The following is a 23,149-nucleotide window of genomic DNA, read 5'->3' as shown; positions in this document are numbered from 1 at the left end:
TGCAATTTTTCGCGAGTTCGGTATTCGTCGGTTTTCGATTTCGGTTTTGTTCTGACTTCTGTTCTGGGTTCTTGCCGTGTGGTGCATTTTGTTTCGATTTCAATTTCGGTATTCGATTCTATTTTTATTTTTCTCTAAAAAAGAACAAATAAGTAAATTCCTTCCTGTTTTCGGTACAAATAAATATTGATAATAATTTAAATATTATTTTGCAATAAAACAGAAATCCGTGCTTAGCATATTTACGCGGCAATTTAATATTGCAGTGAGATAACGGGAAAAATAGAATAACCATACAAAAAGTATAATAATGATCCAAATCGATGCGTGCAGCAAGGTTATGTTTGATTACAATTATAATAAAATTAGCAATAATTATTATTTATATGCGGTTTCGCAGAATTGAATGTGGCTGACAAGAAATAATAATCAATAAAAATTCACCCCGCCGCCGTCGTTGTAAAAAAAAAACAAACGTAAATACCGAACACACGGTTTGAAGAAATAATTAATTTAAAAAATAAAATTTATTTTCTGAATAATTATGCTTGCGTTGCTATTGCTGCTCTTGCTCCGGCAACCCAACAAAATTAATATTGTGTAGCTATCTATTCTATATCTAAAAAAAAATCTACCTTGATTATAAAAATAAGATAAAAGGAAGTTTCAAACATTTTTCCGCAGAATACCCACGAAATAGAAAGAATACAATTAAACAAAAAACAAAACTAGGTAATTTATCGAATTCAAAATCGAATTCGATTAAAAAGCCAAAGAGCAATTTAATCAACTAAATAAATACAAAATAAAATAAAAACTTAACATGACATCGGAGGGGTCAACAAGTAGCAGTAGTTTCAGCTCCGGAGGAGGTGGCAGTGACAGTCGTGTTGTTGGCGGAACAAAAAGGAAGAAACGCTCGGGACTGCCCGATTCGGTGTCCCAGTGTTACTACAAACACGGCCTCTTCCTGTCTAGCTATCCGACATGTGCCTCAAGTATAGCAATTGTTGCCATATTATTTTCGTGGTAAGTCTAAGTATAACTTAACAACAATCTGAATGTAGCACTAGACCAAAGTACCTACGTAAGTACCTACTGTCTCTACCTACGCATTAGCATATTAGCATTAGAATCCAATCGAAATTCAAAAGGAATGATGTAATTTAGTGTGTTTGTTTTGTTTTGTTTTTACATAAACATCAGTTAAAGGTGCTGCTTCAAACACATTTTTATATATTTTTATTTGAGGAAATTGACATCCTATATTGATTGTTTATGAAAACGTATATGTACATAATGAACCTATCTAGTGTAGGTATTTATTTGCTGCTTATGATTAAAGTAAAATAAATAAAATTAGTCGGAAACTTCGGCTTAAGTTGCAATAATAAACAATCTAAGATTTTAACTTATTCATTCAGTTTTTTCGATGAAATCTACAAGTGACGCAGAATTTGTATTTGTAATTGATTTTGTGGGAAGTTCGAATTTAGATGAATTCAATATTGTCCGAGATTGATTTACCAAGAACTTCGTTAGCACTTGAGAGCATTGAGTTTCTCTTGAACTGTTTTGTAATGTAGAATTATGTGTTGATCTTGAGAGATAGCTTAGTTAATAAAAACAAAGTATGTATTGTTATTTACAGTATTTTAAACAGTTGGACAGATTGTAATGATCTTTTATTTCTTGGTGCTAAGGACTTTTTTTTGTATAAAATTAAATTTTGGAATACAAAATATTTTTCATACTAAAATGCGATGAAAAATTAATGATGATGGTCAAGAGGATGAATATTTAAGGTATTTTTGTAGGTATGCAAAATGAAAAAACAACACAAAATTTATTTCAAAAAATCCGCCAAGGCGTTTCGGAGGTTTGAGTTCAGAAACCCCGTGGCACCAGATTTTTGTATATAACGGGTGTTTTTTTTATGCGTGTGCCGTGTGGTTTTAAAACACGCAATATTTGTTCGTACTTAGTTTTTTGACAGCTGTTTCTTGATTTATGCTCTGTATGGTTTTACATATCATAAAGAAAAGACTTACTCCTGAACAAGCAAATCGTTTAAATTAATTACCAAAATAATGGTTAGGTTCGAAAGACAAAATAAAAAGTGCTTTCTCAAACTAGCCGTTCGGATTCGGCCTATAATTGTAGGTCCCTTCCATCCCTGTCAACAGTACTCGCACACAGGAAAGGTTAAGAGTTGTAAGTCACTAGGCCCTGGTTCACAACGGACTGTTGCGCCACCCCATTTATTTTGTCTACGCAGATAAGACAAAAACCATTGATACCTTGGAAGGGAATATTTGGTGAGTACAATCGCCGACATTAGGCATTAATTGCTGCAAAAATAGGTCGAAATTGGAGCCTCTTGATTAGAATTCTTTTGGTAAAATCGTTATTAAAACATAGTGGCCAACCCTTGTCTAAATAAATAGATTGTTGGCCATAAAATTATTTTCAGTTTTTTTCTTTCTTGAACACCACACGAAGAACACCACAAGAATTAAGTAAATTAATTGACCCATTAAGGCTATCCAACATTTCTTAAATGACGCACTAAAAAAAGAGTATTAGAGCTTAGGTCCTCAGACCTGTTAAGTCCGTTGGGAACCCCTTAAGGGGCATAGGACCTCTACTACGCCTACACGCCTATCCTGTACGGAGATGTGTTTCATCTCCCTCCAACTCTTGCCTAGTGATGCTGATTCCGCCTAGACTGTCCTGCGCCATGTGCTTCTCTGTCGTCCAGCTCTACTTCCTTCTTGTGTGAGCGGATTCCACTGTATTTCTTGGGCTGCAATGCAGTCGTTACCTTTTCGAAGCGTATGTCCTATACATTTCCACTTACATCTTCGTATTGTAGATTGTATGGGTTCCCGACCTGTCCATCTATGAAGGACCTCATTTGAAATACGGTTTGGCCAGAAAATCCTCAGGATGTTACGAAGACATCTATTTACGAAGGTTTGCAGCTTTCTTGTTATGGCTGAAGTAATTTTCCAAGTGCTGCACCCATAAAGAAGCACAGATTCGACATTTGTGCGAAACAGTCGTAGCTTTGTTCTAAATTTTTTAGATTTATTCCTCAAAATTTTTGACATCATACCGAACGCCGCTTTTGCTTTGCCAATGCGTGAGATGACGTCTTGTTCGGTTCCGCATTCGATGGAAACGATGCTTTCAAGGTATTGAAAGCTCTACACTTTTTCCACCGGTTGCGAGAAAATATTTATTTGAGAGGATGGTCGGGTTCCGAGGCTGATAATTTTTGTTTTGCCGGAATTAATTTTCAGCCCCACAAATTCTTCTTCTCTCTTCACACTTGTTGTCATTTGGTGGAGGGAGATCCATGATCCTGTAAAGAGTAAGCAAACAACAAATACAATATGGGCGATAGAATACAGCCCTGTCTGACTCCGCTTTGGATTTCAAAATCATCTCACAACCTACCATCGTGCAGAACGTAACACTTGGATCTATCATATGCTGCTTTAATAAAACCATTTTTTTTCTGGGGTGCCTCTCCTCCGCAAAGCTAACCACATGTACTCCCTGTTAACGCTATCAAAGGCCTTCTCGAAGTTGATGAACAGCAGGTGTAGTATGAGTTCGATTGATGACGTTGGCGCTGCTTGTAGAAGCTCTGCGGGTATTCCATCAAGCCCTACCGCTTTGTTATTTTTGTGTGCTTTAATTGTGGCAATGATCTCATCTTTACTGGGATGTGCGGTGCAGATTCGGGGATTAGTTTCTTCAGGTGCTGCACTTTGTATGCAAACACTCGATTTAAAACCGAGGAAAAGTGTTATCTCTACCTTCTGACTTGCTTATCCACCGAACTTATCACAGTACCGTCTACTTCTTTCACTAGGTGTTGGTTTGAGCTGTGTGTACTGGTCAGCTCTTTGGTTATTCTGTAAACGGTCCTGCTGTCGCACCTGTTTTCAGCATATTTTGCTTCTTGCGCTAATGCTTGATGTAGTTACGCTTGTCGCGGTGCACACTGCGGTGAACTTCTCTCTTTTTCTAGCGATACGAGGACTCCAGCTCGTTTTTGTCTTCCTCTTGTGCAGCAGTTATTCGAGCCCTTAACTGTTTGCGTTCGTTGATCCTTGCTCAAAATTCTTCTAATAGCCAAGTGTTATTGCTTCCTTTTTTCCGACCGACTATTCTGTCAGCACCTGAAAAGAAAACATTTTTCACAGCATTCCAATGGTGTTCGATGTCGTCATGTACTGTGCTGCTGATTGTTCTCATTTCGTTTGACAGGTGGTCCCTAAATTATTGACGGGTTGTGTGATCCTTAAGTCTGGCGATGTTGAATTTCCCCACTTAATTAGAATAATGTCAAGTTTAGACGACATAAGCGAGCTATTTTGTAACGGTAATTCAAAATTTAGACAAGAAAAGTCTTTCTTACTATTAGTCTAGTAGTACGTCTTGCGAGGAACTGAAAAAGCGTATAAGAGTAATTCTTGCCCTGAAAAGTGCTTTTTCAAATTAACCGCTCGGAATCGGCTTAAAACTGTAGGTCCCCTCCATCCCTGACAATATTACTCGCACACGGAAAGGTTCATAGTTCTTAACAGTTTCTTTTTTATTTATTTAACCAAAAGCTAAATTAATTTTATCTTTGATTTAATCCTTTGCAGAATTTCATTTAGAATTTTTTTTTGAAATCATTCCTTGTCAATTGTAAAGAGAAAAACAAGAACATTTTACTATCGTATAAAATTTAACTCAAAACGTATACGTATTTTGGGAGGAATATTTTATTAAAGATACTAATGTTTTGGACAGGGAAGTACATAAAGCAAGGCATTTTATATTAGTGATTTACGATCCAATTTCCAATTGTCTGTATTCCGATTTTGGAGTTGAATTGAATTTAAGTATGAATTTTAAAAGAAAGGTGAAGTCCAAATAAAATGTGGTCCGATTATAGAGCGTCCGGTGTACTGATTTTAAATCATAAATTAGACTAAAGTTCAGCTCATATCATATCAATGCCTACACAAATTAAATGCTTAAAGGATTTACCTTTGTACCTTCCTACTTAAAAAAAGATTTACCTTTGTACCTTCCTACTTAAAAAAAAGATTTACCTTTGTACCTACCTATAAATACTTTTAAGCCATAATTTGTACAAAAACCAAACTTTGTACCTATAAAAAACTTATCAAATGTAGAAATTGCTGTTGATTCTCATCTTTAAGGCTTGTCCAGTAAAAACTATGTTTACAGGGTGTCGCAGACCTCAATAGTTAAGAGTTAAAATGGCAAAGTAATCAGTTCTGTTCTATTAAACTTTAAGATACTAATCAATTAACGCAGTTCAAACTACAACAGTCAAAACAATCCCATGAACCTTAAATTTAACGAGGAATTTCAAGAAATGGTTCAAAAACTTAATAAAGCGGTTTTCAATAAAGGCGGTTAGATGTTGTGTGTTGATGTCGTGGCATTTGCTGTGTGGCACGTAGCGCCATCCTGCAGGAACCGCATGTGGTCTAGGTGCATGTGGTTCAATTTGGGCCATAAGAAATCAGTTATCATCATTATGTAACTTTTTGAGGATGCATTATCACCTGGTGAACCTCGTATGGGTTGGTGTTGTCCCATATACGGCAATTTTACTTGTTAATACAGCCATTCATCCAAAAATGCGCCTCGTCACCAAACATGACTGTTCGGCCAAAACTACGTTGTCTACGGTCATAAACTTTGAGCTTCTTTTACAGGTGTAGGCTCAAGTCCCGACGCAAAATTCGCCAAGTTGAAGTCTGTGAAAGGCCGAGTTCTTGTGCACGGCGAGGAATAGTCTGCTTCGGTTTCTGCTGTACACTTTCACGTACAGTGTTGGCTGATTGTTTACTGAACCGGTCGTCTCAAATTTGGCCACCAAACGTTGAAGAGTCGACTGTGAAAGGCCACCACGTTGGCTCATTGTTTACTGAACCGGTCGTCTCAAATTTGGCCACCAAACGTTGAAGAGTCGACTGTGAAAGGCCACCACGTCTATTGTCAAATGGTGGCAATGCGTGCAACGTTTGCGTTAGCGAACATTCATTTTGATAATAAAAATGTATCTATTGAATGTGCTGTTCAATCGTATAACTTGACATGATGATTTAGCATAATCAACCGAATAATAAACAAAGGATTTGACAGATGTCACCTGTCACATATTGACGGACAACCCTGCTCAGAGCTAGGACCGATCAGGTTGCCGAACGGGCCCATATGTCGTTTTGACAACTATGTGCCATTTTCGTTTGTCCGGTGCATTCATCATTATTCATTATTCCCAACCACTCAGCCATGGATGTAATAGTTTAATGTACTTCATTTTCTTTTACCAAATAATATTTATAAATAAATTGGGTGGCGCAACAGTCCGTTGTGAACCAGGGCCTAGTGACTTACAACTCTCAACCATTCCTGTATGCGAGTACTGTTGTCAGGAATGGAAGGGACCTACAATTTTTTAGGCCGAATCCGAACGGCTAATTTGAGAAAGCCCTTTTTTATGACAAGCATTACTCTTGAAGGATTTGTCAATTCCTCGCAAGAGGCAGTACCCGCGAAAATTAATATTTTTTAAATTAAGGTGGCACAGGCAGGGATTGAACCCAAGGCCCCTTGCATGACAGTCCAACGCACTTTTTTTTTTTTTAAATTCATTTTTATTAATTCATTCTTAAACCTACCTTAAAGCTAGACAAAAATTCATAAAACTAGCCTAATTATCCATAACTTACAACTAACTTAATGGTCCCATACGGACACTCTAAGTTAAGCAATAATACATACTTAATACTAATGCCTTTCGGCCCTAAGATCTATTTTAACTTCAATTCAATTTTATTTATTTTTGTATTCATTAGAAAATTTTAAAAACTAATATCAATATCCTTTTTATTTTTACTTAAAATACTACGTAACATTAGGTCCTTAAATAAAACTTAAAGCTAACTTAAACTACTTATTCTACCTATAAACTACTTAAAACTAGAACAACCACAGCAGCAAATCTAACTTTTTTTGTTTTTATATTTATTGTCTTTTTTTTATGTTTTTTTTCCTTTTTTTTCTTTATATTATTATTTTTTTTGTTTTTTGTATTTTGTATTTTTTTTGTATTTTTTTGTGCCACCATGCCTATTCTACTTAAAACTAAACCCTTAAACTATAAAACAAGTATGTAAGCCGGCCAAGGCTTCAAAACCCCATCCCGACTACCCAATATCAAGTCCCGATTGAAGCCACCAAAACTGGTTCTCCTGCTTCACCCTATCAGTTCGGTCCCGTTCGGACACAGCCCTACTGTACCGAAGGAGCTCTGCTCCGCCTTGTGCCATGACGTCCCGATTGTACGGGAGTCGCCTATCCACGGTTCTTCGTCTGACGTGGTAGATTAACGAAACTGCCAATCTACTCGTATCCTGTATCAGACCGCATTTGTCTGAAAAGAGGAATGCCTCTGGTGGAATGAAGCCGCTCAAGCGTGCACTTTCAAAATCTCGTTGTTCGGATAGAGCGCCCCGAAAATTAAATTGTTGGTCGAAGACATAGCTCTTGCAATGTGACCTCGGACGAGTTTTATCACGAAATTGTCAATTCTGTTGATTCGATCCCCGTTGTATAGGACCTCGTTGGAATAGTAATGCACGTCAGAAGATTCGGCTGTTAATATAAGCCGGTACAGCGTCTTAAACACTGCCGCTCGAACACCCGAAACTTCTCCATCTGGAAAGGGGCAACGTTGAACCACACAGGACAACTATAAACAATCGTTGGCCGTATGAGGGCCATGTAGCAAATTACCTTCACTCTGGGGTCAAGCCGACTGCTAAAAAACAGCCGTTTCGTCAGAGCGAAGGCTCAGAGCAGCATTTATATGTCTGTCGAAATATAAATATTGATCTAACCAGATACCGAGGTACTTCACTACACTTTTGCTCGCTAATGGCTTCCAAGATCAACGATGACCATCTTGCGCCAATTCTTAAACGTATCCCTCGTGGCCCTAGCCAACGGAGTCCGGAACAGAATTGTCTCCGACTTCTGGATATTTATTTTCAGTTTCCAGTCGAAGCAATATCGCTGAATCTTGTCGAAATCACTCTGCAAGAGAATTCTAATAACCTCAACCTTTCGGGCCGTTCTGTACGCAATTAGATCGTCGGCGTACGCAATTGCCTTTGTAAGTCTAACTATCAGATCTCTGGTGTAAATGCTGAAGAGAATCGGCGAATACACCGCTCCCTGTTGAAGACCATTTTTGATTAGGAATGTTGTGGTAGAAGTTACATTGCCACTTTTGACAACAAACTTTCTACCGTTAAGCCTTTATGATAAAGGATGACAACAATGGCTTGCTTATGCCAAGCCTGCTCAGTTTTAGGTAAAGACCCTCTAACCATACGGTGTCAAAGGCCTTTTCCAAATCACCCAGAACAGCACCTGTGCATTGTTGTTTTGATTTATTCCATTGGATATCAGAAATGAGTTTAGACGCAGTATGAATAGTGTCATGGCCCGACTTGAACCCGATCTGTTTATCTGGAATTATTTTGTTGTCCGCAGCCCACTTAGTCAGAGCCCTATTAATGATTTTTTCGAAAACTTTGCTGATGCTCGGAAGAAGACTTATCGACCGAAGATTTGACGGGTTGGAGTTGTCCTTTCCCTTTTTCGGGAGAGGATGAACCACAGCGGTCTTCCAATGCACTGGATAATATGCATTATTCAGTGCATTATTGAAGTGTGTGGTGTAAATGTCAATTGCTTCCGTCGGTAAATGTCTTAGTACAACGTTGGATATGCCATCGACACCTGCTGACTTTTTATTTTTTATTGAGTTGAAGATGAGCTGAAGCTCAACCTTCGTCACTAACAAGGGACTTGGTCCCATTTGCTCGGCGATTATGGCATTTGCCAAGGAATCGCCATTGAACCGCATGAAACAGCGGTTCTCAGATCGCCAATGAGTAATATCATTACGGAGGTAAAAGTGATTAAGTAGGGCTCTGTTTTCCAGGTCGTGGTTGTGGCGAATGCTAACATTTACCTTGTACACTTGCTGGAAAGCAGCTCCCACCGCTTCCACTTTTTCCTTCGGATCTTCAATTATGTAAAATTTATCGTCAAAGATGGCTTCTTCTGGATCTATTTGCGCTGTCATGAGTACGTCTCTGTTCTCTTCAGTTCTTTGGAGTTTAAGACACGGAAGGTCATTATCGTTTTTGATTTTGGGGAACATACCAGGGTCACTCGAATTAACTGACCGGATCTTGCGGTCCCAGTACTTGTTAATTGATAGCCTGTAGTTCTCCTTAATCAACAGATTGACATTTTTTATTGACGACTTCAGTGTCCTAACCTCCAAGTCGTGTGGGTCTGTAAGTCGTCTGTACAAGTTTTTGAGTCTTGTCAGTAAGCCACTCTTGTGACTTCGCAGTGCGTCAATAGTCGCGTTTCTGTATGCGTCCATTTGGTCCCGTTCTTTGTACTTTGGTATTGTCCGTTCCATCGTTCGTTTTATTGTTTCGTCCATCTGTTGTAAGTGTTGGTCAATTTCTGTATTTGTCATGTTTCTGTTGTTTGGTGGGGCTATGTCACTCGAACGAAGTTCTCTCGCTAAGGCGTTGGTGAAACGAGGCCAACGCATCTTACTGTAATTGTAAGAGTGAGTCCAATGCACTAACCATCATGCCACGGGTACTACAATATTAAAAAATACCTTTTTTAATATTTAAAAGTAATTATATTGAGGGCTTTTTACATTCATTGTGTTTTGTTGTCAATCTCGCATGCTATAATGATTTTTTTAAAACATTTTTTGGTGTGTAATGTAAATCTTACATTATTTCAATCAATCTTTATCTATCTATCGTTTCTATTATTTCACGATTACATTACAACACAAAAATTTAAAATCATATATAAAAACTGACTAGACAAAGTCGTCTCCCTTAACAAGTATCAGTATTTTGTATGTAGCGTCCGTAGAAAACTCTGAAATTCAAAAAGATGTCAGGTCAACATGTAAAATTAAAATTATGTAGGGTAAAAGGTCGTTAAGCTGGGACTGTTGCAAGTAAATCACTACCACTAATGATCAACACAAATAATTAATTTAATTTCTATATATCCAATATTCCCCCCGTCTTCGTTAAGGGCACACTTAACATCTTCTAAAAAAGGAGAAACCGCATAATTTGATTTTACTACTTGCGTGGTAATTAAAAACATCGTATACCTTCGAACCCACGTGAACCGACTTTGAACTTAATAGTAAGGAAAACATTTACGAACCTTTTTTAAAACATTAATGTAAAACATAATTAAAAACCGTTTAAAAATTTCTACAGATAGTAGGTATTTTCTTTAAACAAATGTAAATTATTATATCACCTAACCTCCAGCATTGCTATAAAACGAAATGTCTGTTGAAACATATAATTAACAAGTCAAAAACTCCCAAATATTCAAACGAATATCCAAATTGATATTGAAACTGATAGAATATCGATTCTAAAGCAAGACTCTAGATAAACAATACAAAATCTACTGTTCTATTAAAAAATACTCATCATTAATTAAACAGTTCGAACTTATATCAAAATACTAATTAAAATCACAAACCATGCAATTATTATTTAACAATTAAATTGGTCTGAACTTTTAAAACTTTCGTTGCATATATAAACTAATTTCTTTTTAAACCACTAGATTATACAAGTATCGTTATATTTAAAGTTTATTATAGTTTTTTCCCAGTTAAGTATTTAATAACATGTTTGATTTTATAATCTGCAACTAAAACTTAGATTTATCGTCATCGTCTGATATATAAAATAATTAATTTTATTGTTGCCTAGTTTTTTTTTTTATTTTAAAGTTTATACATGACTTAAACTAAAGTACATAAGAGTTGGTAGGTAGGTAGGTAGGAAGAGGTAAGTACTTAAAGTTTCATTAAACATACAGAAAAAAAAAACATTATAACTAAAGACTCATTGAACTTATTTATGTTTGTTTCGTAATCGTAATTCATTAAGAGCAAGCTTAGAGTTAAATAAACAACAACAAAAAAAAACAAGGCAAAAGTGGAAATGTTAGTTTCAAGACAACCTTCAAGGTCGAAAGTTCAATGACCATCGACAAGCTAACATGTATGTTAATGTTTTTAATTGCTTTTTTTGTTGTATGCCTATCTTAAGGCAAAGTCTTAAATATACGAATATTTAGAAATAAACATTTTTCAAATTTTCGATTTTATCAAATAGAACTTAATTTTTGTATTTTCAGCTATCCCCTCATAAATATCCCACTACCTGGGACCATCCCAACAAAAATCGTCCTGCCATTCGAGGGTAAATATAGTAATCTCTTTGGCGAAGGTGACAAAAATTACTCACTTGTGAATAACATATTCAATGTGAATAATATATCCTATGACCCACCTTTTCCCTGGGCGCAAAGTAGCCCTATGCTTTATGTGCAACAAATAGCCCTACGCACTAGCGTGTTTCCATGGACAGACGATATGCAATTAATGGATGCCTTTCGAGCGCCGCTTTATGAAGTATTTAAACTGCTTGAAGTCGTACGGAATCATGAGTCAGAGGAAAGGTTTGTAGACGACGATACTATATTACTCTTTAAGCATAAATAAGCCTATATAATTATATATTTTAGCAAAAAGACCCTGGATCATTTTTGCCTTCATGTTGAGAATGTCAAACGGCGAGCACAGAACGAACAATTATTTCCCGAATACAATTGTCTGGTGTTGTCGCCGGCTAATTTGTGGGGACAAAATATACACAACTTTACTAAGGATACTAATATATTGAATACGGTCTTTCAATATCATGTAAGTGGTTTCTTTTAGTTTATTTTTTTCGTTCATATTTTGTGTCGTCTTCATTGTAATTCAATTAGGCGAGCATTTAAATTAGTTTTTTATTTTGTATTTTCTTTATTAAAGCGGGAGAAAGTGGGAGGAGGAGGAGGCAGCATCTCAATTGAATTTTTACTTTGATTGCTCGCTTTATAAATGCGTTTGTGTTGTGATTTTATCACTTTTGTCAAATGAAAGTGAATAATGGAACGACATACATTTAAATTTTGTGTTATCTATGACTATGAATAAAAAAAGCTAAGAATTTGTTTATTACGTCCACGCATAAAAGTCGTCTAGTAGGGTCTAGATTATTTGGCTTGTTTCTGCTGATCTCTTTTTTCATTGATAGTTTGTTATTCAACTAAACTAAACCACAACAATTCACGAGCTGCTAGCGTGAGTGTACTTAGTATTTAAAAATAAAATTAAAATCTTGATAATGAATACAATATGCTTACAAATTCCCACCAATCAACCAATACACCCCGGATTTGGAGTTTCTTTTGATTGACATGACTCATAAATTCAATCGAAGAAAAAAAAAACTAACACAACACGCTAGGCTTTAGGAAGTAATTATGGGCCATATCAACTGTTATATCATTCAATTATGTTTTTCTTAGGTAAATTTGTGAAGAACACCTTGACTTTGATATGTAGACAATTGGGCGTCCTAAGCATTCCGCAATATAAAAAAGGAATGCTTAAGTTGTTTTTGGGTTGGGTTATATTTATAAAGAAAGGAGAACTTTATTTCGCACTGAATGTTTTAGTTTTTAATACATTCAATCAGAATTGAAATTAAATGCTTCGTCATTTGTTATTATTAACATACTTTGTAAGATATCCATCTTTTCTTACACAATAGATAAGCATATTTATCAAAGTCTGTACGAAGGTACCATTTCTGCTAAGCAACATTTAAAAATTTAAATTTCCAACGATCATTATTTAATGTGTGATCTTATGAGTACATTTAATGTAAATTTGAAAAACATAATTATTGTTTTTCTTCAAATTTTTAGTAATTCATAAGTTTGTCAAAGGCAAAATGAGACTTACATACCCCGCTCATCTACTTGCTCAAGATTTACTTATAAAAAGTCCAAAAGGTTGTACAAGACTTTATCTCTCTTTCAGTTCTCAACATATAAAGTCAAACCATGGAAAAGTTTACATATTCATATGTGCCTTAAATGATCTTTGGCCTCTATTTTTCCAGTGAATTTTTGTTTAGATGGAAAATTTACGATTTAGTATTAAACTTTAATATAATTTTGATAAGAAAAAGTGGGACACAATTCTTTGATTTTCTGTGATAGTATCGAATGTTTTTTTTTCAAGATAGTTTTTAACATTAATACAAGAAGGAAATATTGCTTGAATTAGTTTTTTGTTGTTATAATCTTTTAGATAATATCATGTCATTTAGTTTTGAAATATGTTTTCCGGCCAACGAGTATGCCCACACTGCGACTAGTAGTTAAATGTTTCATTCGATCAGTCAAAATATTCACTGTTTTTCCCAATAAATCTGAAGCTTCCAATGGTTCAAGGGTTGCTGGTTGTTCGGCATAAACATTGAATTGACGTAGCCCAACAAAAAATGAAGACGTTTAGTCGCAGAAGAGGCAATTGGCTCATTTATTTTTGGAAACAAAAAATCAGTCAACATGGCTCCATAGCGCTAGCGAATCAGTGTAAAGCCTACTATGTGCTTCCTAATTCGAAATAAATAGAGACCTGTGATGCCGTCAGTGCGTAACCTGCAAAAAATATACACTGCAATTTTACTTATTGATCACACCATACCATGAAAGCAAGAAAAGATATTTATCATAAAACACAATTTCTTCGGTAAAAGAACTTTTATTTATTTTGTATTTATTTATTCGTCTTTCAAGTTACAATAGAATGTTTCCTGCCGTCTGGAAACGTGTTGAAATTGTTCCTGTTCCAAAACCCGAAATGAGTATCGGCCAATTTTGGAATTACCATTTCTAGGACGCGATGGAACATACATATTAAACTGAAACAACAAAATTGAACAAATTATGTTAGAGTTGAGCACATCGTAAGCAAAGAGTACTTAATACAATTTTCTTCTAGATACTAAAGGTTTTAAGTAAATTAAAGCACATCTGGTCTCATAAGGTGGCATATTTGAATAATTATAAAGCTTTCGTAAAGCAAATTTTGTAAATCTCTTCTGAACCTTTTCAATCCTTAAAATACTTGATTGTGTAAAGGGATTTCATATTATGCAACAATATTCAAGTAAAGGTCTCACAAGGGATACAAAAAGAGTTTTTAAAGTATGAGGATCTTCGAATGACTTGAAGTTCTTGAAATAAATCCCAACATGGTGTTAGTTTTTGAAATAACATTATCAATTTGGAGAGAATAATTCATATTCGTATCAAAAATCACACCAAAATCTTTTTGATTTGTTAACCTCATTAAGAACTGATTCTCAATTTTGTAATTTTCTCTTCTGTCCTTTTGTCTTGCATTAATGTCTTCCACTCATAAAGCCATGCTGATGCAGTGAAATATGGTTTTGAACTAAACTATAAAGTTTAATTTTAACAATTGCTTTAAATAATTTGGGGATAAGCTGAAGCTTAGCAATAGGTGTATCAGAAAAGTTCGATTGGAAAAATAAAGCAAATTTATAACAAATATCTTTTTAGTTTTCAGATTTTGTTTTAATATTTAGAAATGACCAAAAACACTTCGAATTAGTTTTTATTTTCGACTCAAGAGACCAAATATATTGTTTATATGTAAATCTTCTTAAGAATTCGTACTCTTTCCTAGATCTAATAAATTGTTCACGAAAAGAATCCGAAATCTTCAATTTCCACACATTTATAAGTGTTTTTCTGGCGTTAAAGAATTCATATGAATTTCCAAACTGAACACAGTTTGACAAGAATCTTCGAAAATTTTCAGGCAACTAATAAAATCATTAATTTCAAATCTGAAGCCTATGATTCGAAGGTTCTCTTGATTGCAACAGTCAATTCGCTGGATGAGACATACAGAGTTCACAGTCAAGCCTCTGTTCGTCCTATTCGCACATCATAATCGGCTCCACACAAAGGATCTGGTCCTGAGCTCCTTCAATAGGTTTTCCACCTTTTTCGTTGTTAGGTGACGTTAGTTAGTTCGGCACCAGAATTCATTGGCCATCATCCATCTTAGATCAATAGCTCTCTGCTACCATATAATTATTGCAAGGTTAGGTTAAAGTGGCTGCGGATTTATAATCCACACACTTAGGCCAAAAGAAAAGTCCCGTTGTAATACCACATGAATCAATAGAATTACTTCCCACTAGTCGAACCATTTTGAGCTTTTAAAAAAGCGAAGGAGATATTTGATATCCTTTTTAGCTAGTTCACAGGGATTATCAAAAGAGTATTCTCCCAGATGAAGTTTGCGTCTTAGTGAAAGAGCAGGGCAAGTGCAGAGGAGGTGTGAGATTGTTTCCTCTTCTTCCTCGTCTATACAGCTCCTGCAGAAGTCATTTGAGGCTACACCAAGTCGTATTGCGTGTCTGCCTATAAGACAGTGTCCCGTAAGGACATCTATTGGGAGCTAATATGAATTCTACTTTGAGATAACAATTCTTTAGAGCGCTTTAGGTCCATTGAAGGCCATATGAATTTTGTGGCTGAGTATGTTGGTAAATTCTACCACCTAGGGTTTGCTATCGCGAAAGCTGTTTCTTTAAGCAGAATTTTACATGTAGCTATCGGTATACCTATCTTCTCATTTTTAGGTGAAATAGGTATGACGGTGCCATTTTTAGCGAGTTCATCAACCCTACAATTTCCTGTGATGTCTCTGTGGATTGCTTAGAGATTTGGTTGAGACACCGTCAAGAGGTTTGATAGCAGCCTGACTGTCAGAGAAGATGGGGATATCAGGAGTTGATATCATGTTTTCTCTTAGCCAGGAGAGAACCTGTTTGATCGCTAAAATTACCGCTTGGAAGACGTCACAATGATTAGGGAGGCGGAATGAGATGCTTAGATTAAGCTTTTCAGAGTACACACGACTACCAACTCTTTCATTTGTCTTGGATCGATCTGTATAAAAATGTATGCTTTTGTCATCCAGGAGTTTTTTGTCTTCCCATTCATCTCTGGAAGGAATGAATACCTGGAAGTTTTTGTTTAGGGGTTTTGGAATAGTGTAGTCTATGTGCTTTGGTATGAAACCAAAGATGTTCAAAATGACGGAGTGTTGAGTCTTTTAGCTGTACTCGCTGCTACTTGTTTGCTGAATATGTCGAGGGGTTTCAGATGGAGGAGAGTGTCTAACGCTGCTGAGGGTGTGGTTCCTAATGCCCCGCTTACGAGAGACATGCAGTGCGTTGGACTCTGCTGAGTTTTTCGTAGTATGTGACTTTCTCCAGTGCAGTCCACCATAATGAAACCCCGTACATAAGTATTGGTCGGTAGACCGATGTGTATAGCCAATATGTTATGCGAGGTTGAAACCCGCATTTGCTTCCTATGGCTTTCTTGCAAAGAAAAAGCTACTGTAGCTTCTTAACTCCTTCCTGAATATTAGGTTTCCAACTAAATTTTTTGTCCAATATCAGACCAAGGTATTTGGCTTCATTGGTAAAAATTGGTGTACATCTTTTATTGAAGAAGGTACAATTACTGGGGTCTTGTATTTCCGTGTAAAAATGACGAGGTCTGTTTTTTGAGGATTAGTATATTCCTTTTGCTCAAGGGAGTATTCGATAGTTCTTACCAGAGTGCGTAAGGCTGTTTCTACCGATTTCCCTTTGCAGTAAGCATGCTGAGACATCCATAGTCTCTTATCAATGCTATTACGTACATGGATATCAATCAATCGTTTAAAAGTTTTGAGAATGATTGATGATAGACTAATAGGTCTTAGATCTTTAGGATTGACATGCGAGCATTTGCCCGCCTTGGGAATAAACCTGAGGTATATAGACCAGATCTAGACAACTTTTAAAGATCATCTCAATGATGGTCAAAGTTATGTCAATGTTAAGTTGTAGCTCAGCTGGTACGATTTGATCTGGACCTGGAGATTTATAAGGTTCGAAACTATTCAGAGCCGGGGATATGTTTTGGAAAAGGAGAGATGAACAGCAATTGAGACATAAGCGTCCCAGGAAGGAAACAAGGTATTGACAGACAGTGATACACTATACAGTTAGGGAATAATAGCACAAAGCCGATGTAGGAGGGGTAAGAATTGGGTAGGGGAGGGGCGAGTGGCTTTTCATTTCAGGATTCTTCTGGGGAAATAATTTCCGAGAATCATTGACCTTACTCAGCTTCTACAACTCGACAAGTTCGACGCTCAGGTAGAAGATAATAATTATTGCAAAAAACCATTCAAAATATATGCTTCCAGCTTAAGTGCGTAAAATCTATGATAGTAGCGTTTCCGACATAGTTTTTTTTCTCACATAAGAGGCCAAACATTTTCAGACCCTTCTTCTAGACATGACCATGTATCAGCAGAGAGAAGATAACTAAACTTAATAAGATCTTTTCCTTTCTGAAATGTGGTCTAATACTTAATTCTAAGAATTTGCGTTTTTTTGGATTTCATTACTGTGATATACGTAAATTGAGCTTCTAAACCAATTATCAATTTTGTCTTTAAATACTTGATTCTTTTTAATTATCTCTTCTCTCTCTTTGCAGAATCTTCAAAAATCTAAAGTATCAACAGCAGAAATGCTCTTCGGACTACCAATGCAAGATACCGGCTTTAAAAGATACCCGCTCCGTTCCAGATCACGTGTCATACAATACGCCATAACACTTATCCTAAAAAACAACGATAAAGAGTTCCTAAAATCACTTAAACAAAAACTCACAACCATGTATGCAATGTACCAAAATACTGAAGAAACCGCCGAAGATAAATCTTCAATAATGTACATTTTCTATCCGGGAGAATTTAAGATCTTCGAATTTGTACCATTGTGCACGGCATTTGTATTACTCTTCACTTACATATACTTTTCCGTCCGAAAAATTGATGTGATACGGTCGAGGCTAGTCTTGGCTCTATGCTCTGTAGTAACTGTGCTGGGAAGCCTAATGATGTCGTTGGGGTTGTGTTTCTTTTTTGGTTTGACTATAAGTCTACAATCGAAAGATATTTTCCCATACCTGGTCATACTTATTGGTTTGGAAAATTGTCTAGTCATAACAAAGAGTGTTGTCTCGACAGACGAAACATTCGATGTGAAAATACGAGTTGCTCAAGCTCTTAGCAAGGAGGGTTGGCATATTTCGAAGACACTACTCACAGAAATCACCATATTGACCATTGGTTTGGCGACATTCGTTCCGGTTATTCAGGAGTTTTGTGTGTTTGCAATTGTTGGACTGTTGTCGGATTTTCTCTTGCAAATGCTTTTATTCTCAACGATTCTCGCAATGAATATCAAACGCATCGAGTACACAATGGAGGCGAAGCATTTGCCAAAGATGATGCTAAGCTATTCGGTGGACAGCAAACGAAACGAATTTCGCTTCTTCTCAAACACATCTAGTCATCCCAGCAATGTTTTTCATCGTTCCTTATCGCACCCGAAATTGTCTTTCAATGACAGTGATCTGCCAAAGCGTCCCACAATCGTATCGAATGAACAGAAAATTCCAAAGCGTCTTAAGCTTGTGAATTTCTGGGCTAGAACTCGATTCTTTCAACGAGCTTTTATGGTCTGGATGAGTGTGTGGATAGGATCGATTGTTTATAATTCTGGATTTTTGGAGAATTTCTTCGTTATGGATACCAATCGGACAAGCTTGAACCACGAAGATTTCAGTCGAGCTATGGAAGCTGTGAGGAGCTCTAGTTTCTTCTCGAATTTGCCCCTCCCAAGAAGCAGTAGTCCTGCGAGTGAGGAAAAAAACACCGAAACCTACTTCGATGGCATCATCAATGTGACGGAACAAATGAGAAAACTGCAGTATCCTGATTTTGAGTTAAATTATTTCCTATCAAACTTTCATTGGTCCACCATAATGAAACAGTATAACGTTTCCCTGAGCGGGCGGTATGTGACCATATTGCCAACTATAAAACTCTCGCACGCCATCAAACCCGATGCAGCTAAACTCGTTCGCAATCCCCAAGAGAAACTCATCCAAAACTTTCAATGGAAGGCATTGGCAGCTGCTCTAGACCCATTGGATTTCAGCGATGACGAAAACAGGGAATCTCCTCTAATCACCCCCGGTGGAACACCATTGTTTCCCAAGAGCCCCATGGAAATCTTCTTTGCCATACTTCTGTGTGCAGTGAGTGTATTCGTTCTGTGCTATACAATGGTTGTATTCTATCGTTGTATCTGCACTCGAAACTATGCCGAATGGCGCTCGAGTTGGAATGAGTCCGAGGTGTCGCATAAGACCGAACAGATTCTCGAAGGTGTACCCACACAAATCGCTGGTCATACACACAAAATCGAATGTCTCGCCTCGGATGGTGTGAATATTGTAAGTTGTTGTCTAAAGGGACAAATCAAGGTTTGGGATGCGAAGAGTGGTGAAAATCTGACCACGATTAGTCGAGCTGATATGCAAATTTCAAAAACACTAGACGATGGACAAGTTGTTAAGAAGCGATTCAATGCATCACCTGTTTGGTGTTTGGATTATTTGGACAATTTGATTGCTGTTGGTTGTGCTAATGGACGGATCGAATTGTGGGAATCTCCAGCCGGTTGGTTGAAGGTAAGTTTGTTATATTTCTTATCCCTTAAGAACAAAAGCATTCATATAATTCGTGATTAGGTCAGTTTTTTGTATGTGTTATCTATAAACATTATTTTTAAATTGTTTAATTCCTAATGCAAATTGTTGTACCTTATTGATTGCAAAAACAAATATGAGTAAGTCAAAGAGGAAACAAAAAAATAACAAAACATTCGCGTGTGTGATGTTATTATTATTATTTTTATTACTATTTGTGGAATCACTTTCATATTGTCAAGTGTGGTCCCCATTTCTTTCGTTTTTTCAACTTTCGACTGATTAAACATACGTTGTAGGTAGTTCTCTAATCTTTTTTGTTTTTTTTCTTGAACGCATGTGAGATTTTGTGTTTCTTATCTCCCACAAAATTCAATCTTAGCAAATCACACCAAACTTGACCTTGAATTTGAACAACAACAAAAAATCTAGGTATATAAATAAATTGTTTATAAATGATAGTACTTTTCCATGTTACTTTGTCAATGATCCGTGGTCGTGTTAAGCTTTAGTTTAATCTTCTCGCTTAAGGGTTTTTTTTGCAACAATTTTTGAGGTTCTTATCTCGAAAAAATGCACTTAAAAAAATCAAAAAGGTGGCAATTGATTTGTCTACTGATTGTTATATTGCTATTTTGTATTTTTAAATAGAAATTATTAGCATAAAGTTGTATTTTGTTTAATGAGAAAAAACGGTGTTGCTATCGCATCTGTAGGAGTGCATCCATTTAGATTTAACAAAAAAGTTGACAAACCTCTTTGGTTGTGCAATCTTAACAATCTTTATATATAAAATGTATTTCAATATTGTTTTAATTGTTTTTAATGTAAAATTTGCTTTTGTTTACAGTGTGCTTATCAAGAGGAATCTAAACGCAGTCAAGGTATTACTCATATACACTTGAGCGGCGACCGCGTAGTTGTGGCCAGACTATGCGGTCGTATTGATTTTTATCGTCTCGAAACCTATTACAAGGGTAAACAAATAGACTGGGGCTTCACATCTGCCTATCGAAGAAGTAAAACAAGATAAATTATACAATTTGTAAAATAGTAAATAAATAAAAACGTTTTGTTTTTGTTGATATAGCGCACGTTCGTACCGGTTCGACGGGAAGCATTGGACTAATGCAACGTGAACATGAGCTACAAAAAACAACACGTGAAGAAATGAAGTGCACTTTAGATGGAGTGCGGCTGGCACATCAGCAACCCATAACTTGTATGGAAGTCATTAATGGTTTGGTCTTTACTGGAAGTCAAGATCATACTTTAAAAGTAAGTCTTAAACAAAAATCATGCATAGAAATTTTTATTTTTATAAAAACAAAAAAATTGTCTCTATTTAGGTTTTTAGTTTAGAAAACTCCGATGTGGAGTATACATTACATGGTCATTGTGGACCAATAACGTGCCTTTTTGTAGACCGTTGGCAACCAGGAACTGGAGGTTCGGGTTCTCAAGATGGTCTTCTTTGTGTTTGGGATCTCTTTACGGGTACTTGTATGTATAACATTCAAGCGCACGATGGTTCGATAAGTTGTTTAGCGTGTGCGCCTAGTTATGTGCTATCGCTTGGCACAGACGAACGAATTCGGGTATGGGAACGATTCCAAGGGAATCTTCTCAATACCATAAATATATCGAATGCATATTCTAATTTATTAATGTTGACGCCGTCTCTCTTGGTCACGAGTAAATTAGGTAAGTTTTTCTATTTTTCAAGTCTATTTTTTTTCAGCTTCTTGTTGACTTAAACATTAAAAAAGAAACGTGCTCTTCTTAAGGCCCAAGTTGTTTAGCCTTTATTCATGATCAATAACTATTTTTTTCATCTTTTTTTTTAGGTTCTCTTATTGTTTGGGACGTCCGAACTGGTGAACCAGCGAGAGAAGTTAAGCTAGACTGTTCAAATTCTCAATTATGTCCAAAAATAATGATGTTAGCTTGTAATTCTGTAATATGTGATTATGGTAATGAAATAAGGGTAGTTAGGTTCCCAATAGTTGCTGATAAATGTAACTAAAACAAAAAGAAAAACTGTTTCGTTTTAATTTTTTTTTATTACAAATAGTTTTTAAGAAAACAAAATCAAACAAAAAATGGTTTTAATATTTTTTAATAAAATTAAAATATAATTTATAACAATTATTTGTTTTTGGTTTTGTTGTTTTATTTTTTTAATTTAATAAATTGAGATGAGAATTCATAAATTCCAACGGAATTGTTATTCTTTTGATCGTATTCAACCCAATCGTCTTCAGAGAGATCTACATCCTCGAATGTTTGTCCATTTTCCGAGGATTTTACAATCCAACCGATGCGAGGAGAGAATGCAGTTGGTTCGGCGCCACGGCAGTCGAAAATGACAATTGTTTTAAATTTGCCTGAATCGTCTTGGGTGTATTTTACTATAAAGTTGGAAGATTTATGTTAACGTGAGGTACGATTTTAGGGATAAACTACTTTACATACCATTGGTTTTTTCCACAACATCAATTGTGTTCTCTCGTGAACACATTTTACATTTCATGTAGAAATTGAAGCCATCAGGATTACGGGAGTCCTGCTGAGTTCGTTCGGATTCAGTGATATCATGCCATTTGTCGGATTCCTCACCACAATTGGTGCATTTGATTTTGATGAAAAACGAATAGTTCGGATGGCAAGTTTCTAGCTCTTCGACATTTTCTAAGGTGGCGTTTATTTGAAGACCTACACGGACCATTTTATGTCAGTTTTTCTAGAGAAGAAAGGATTTTTAGCTCCTCAAAAAACTCGAAGAAAATTAATAACAAAAATAGAGATTTTCTTTTTGTTCTCTGTTTCCACGGTGGAATATTTTTCTGATGGCCGGTTGAGTTTGACATTTAAATGACAGTTAAGTGGGCATTGTTGAGTGAGTATAATTTGTTTAAGTGGCAAACACAGTTCTAAATCCGAAATGAATTTGAAATTTTAAATAGGTTTTGTATAAGTTGTGTTTTTCGAATTTTTGTTTAATTGTGTACATTATTGATCTGTTAAATTTAAGCTGGCCAATAAGTAAATCCAAAGAACAGGGAGTAAGCAGTACAAAAGAAGGGACCGGTTTTTTTCACTGTGAGAGTAGAATAAATTCTAATCAAAGAACGAAAGTATTGGGTTATTCATTTTGTGGTTTTAAAAGTAAACGTAAATAAAACACATGTTTTTATCAAGATATTTTTTTTTATTATAAAGTTTAAACGTTGACATTATGGGTGAAACACTACATCATTTAAATGAACACTGAGTGAATTGTTGCAAGCATCGATTCTTTTGAGGTAATTTTCGACCACTTTGACTTTGAAGAATGTTGGTTTCTAAGGCTAGGCGCACACATGCAACTTTTAGTTTCGAAACTGTTTCTTAACTGAGCTCTATAGACTTATATGAGAGTACGCGCACATGCAGAAAACATTCTGTCGCC

The 23,149-nt window shown here is 36.0% G+C and overlaps 2 protein-coding genes across 2 annotated transcripts; one reads left to right on the top strand and one right to left on the bottom strand.

The window, feature by feature from the left end:
• Positions 1–21,849, top strand: LOC129938490 (sterol regulatory element-binding protein cleavage-activating protein). Its single transcript, XM_056046096.1, has 8 exons — positions 1–1,029; positions 11,329–11,652; positions 11,719–11,896; positions 17,635–19,680; positions 20,549–20,717; positions 20,789–20,976; positions 21,048–21,402; positions 21,546–21,849. The coding sequence occupies exons 1-8, from the start codon at positions 824–826 to the stop codon at positions 21,722–21,724; spliced, it is 3,645 nt and encodes a 1,214-aa protein (XP_055902071.1). The 5' UTR covers positions 1–823; the 3' UTR covers positions 21,725–21,849.
• Positions 21,802–22,544, bottom strand: LOC129938491 (UPF0587 protein CG4646). The gene is made up of 2 exons (XM_056046097.1): positions 22,174–22,544; positions 21,802–22,109 (listed from the first exon to the last, which is right to left on the bottom strand). Exons 1-2 carry the CDS (start codon positions 22,424–22,426, stop codon positions 21,871–21,873), a joined length of 492 nt encoding a protein of 163 aa, XP_055902072.1. The 5' UTR covers positions 22,427–22,544; the 3' UTR covers positions 21,802–21,870.
• Between the last annotated feature and the right edge of the window lie 605 nt (positions 22,545–23,149).

The sequence above is a fragment of the Eupeodes corollae genome, chromosome 1 (assembly GCF_945859685.1).
Source record: "Eupeodes corollae chromosome 1, idEupCoro1.1, whole genome shotgun sequence".
NCBI classification, from domain to species: Eukaryota; Metazoa; Arthropoda; class Insecta; order Diptera; family Syrphidae; genus Eupeodes; species Eupeodes corollae.
The sequence above is the reverse complement of the archived record's forward strand: the minus strand, read 5'-3'. Positions and strand labels throughout refer to the sequence as shown.

Excerpts from the sequence above, each read along its gene's own strand:
- LOC129938490 (XM_056046096.1), top strand. The coding sequence starts at position 824 with ATGACATCGGAGGGGTCAACAAGTAGCAGTAGTTTCAGCTCCGGAGGA. Across the intron at positions 19,681-20,548 it reads CTCCAGCCGGTTGGTTGAAG|TGTGCTTATCAAGAGGAATC; the intron begins GTAAGTTTGTTA and ends TTTTGTTTACAG. Across the intron at positions 21,403-21,545 it reads CTTGGTCACGAGTAAATTAG|GTTCTCTTATTGTTTGGGAC; the intron begins GTAAGTTTTTCT and ends CTTTTTTTTTAG.
- LOC129938491 (XM_056046097.1), bottom strand. The coding sequence starts at position 22,426 with ATGGTCCGTGTAGGTCTTCAAATAAACGCCACCTTAGAAAATGTCGAA. Across the intron at positions 22,110-22,173 it reads TGTTGTGGAAAAAACCAATG|TAAAATACACCCAAGACGAT; the intron begins GTATGTAAAGTA and ends CCAACTTTATAG.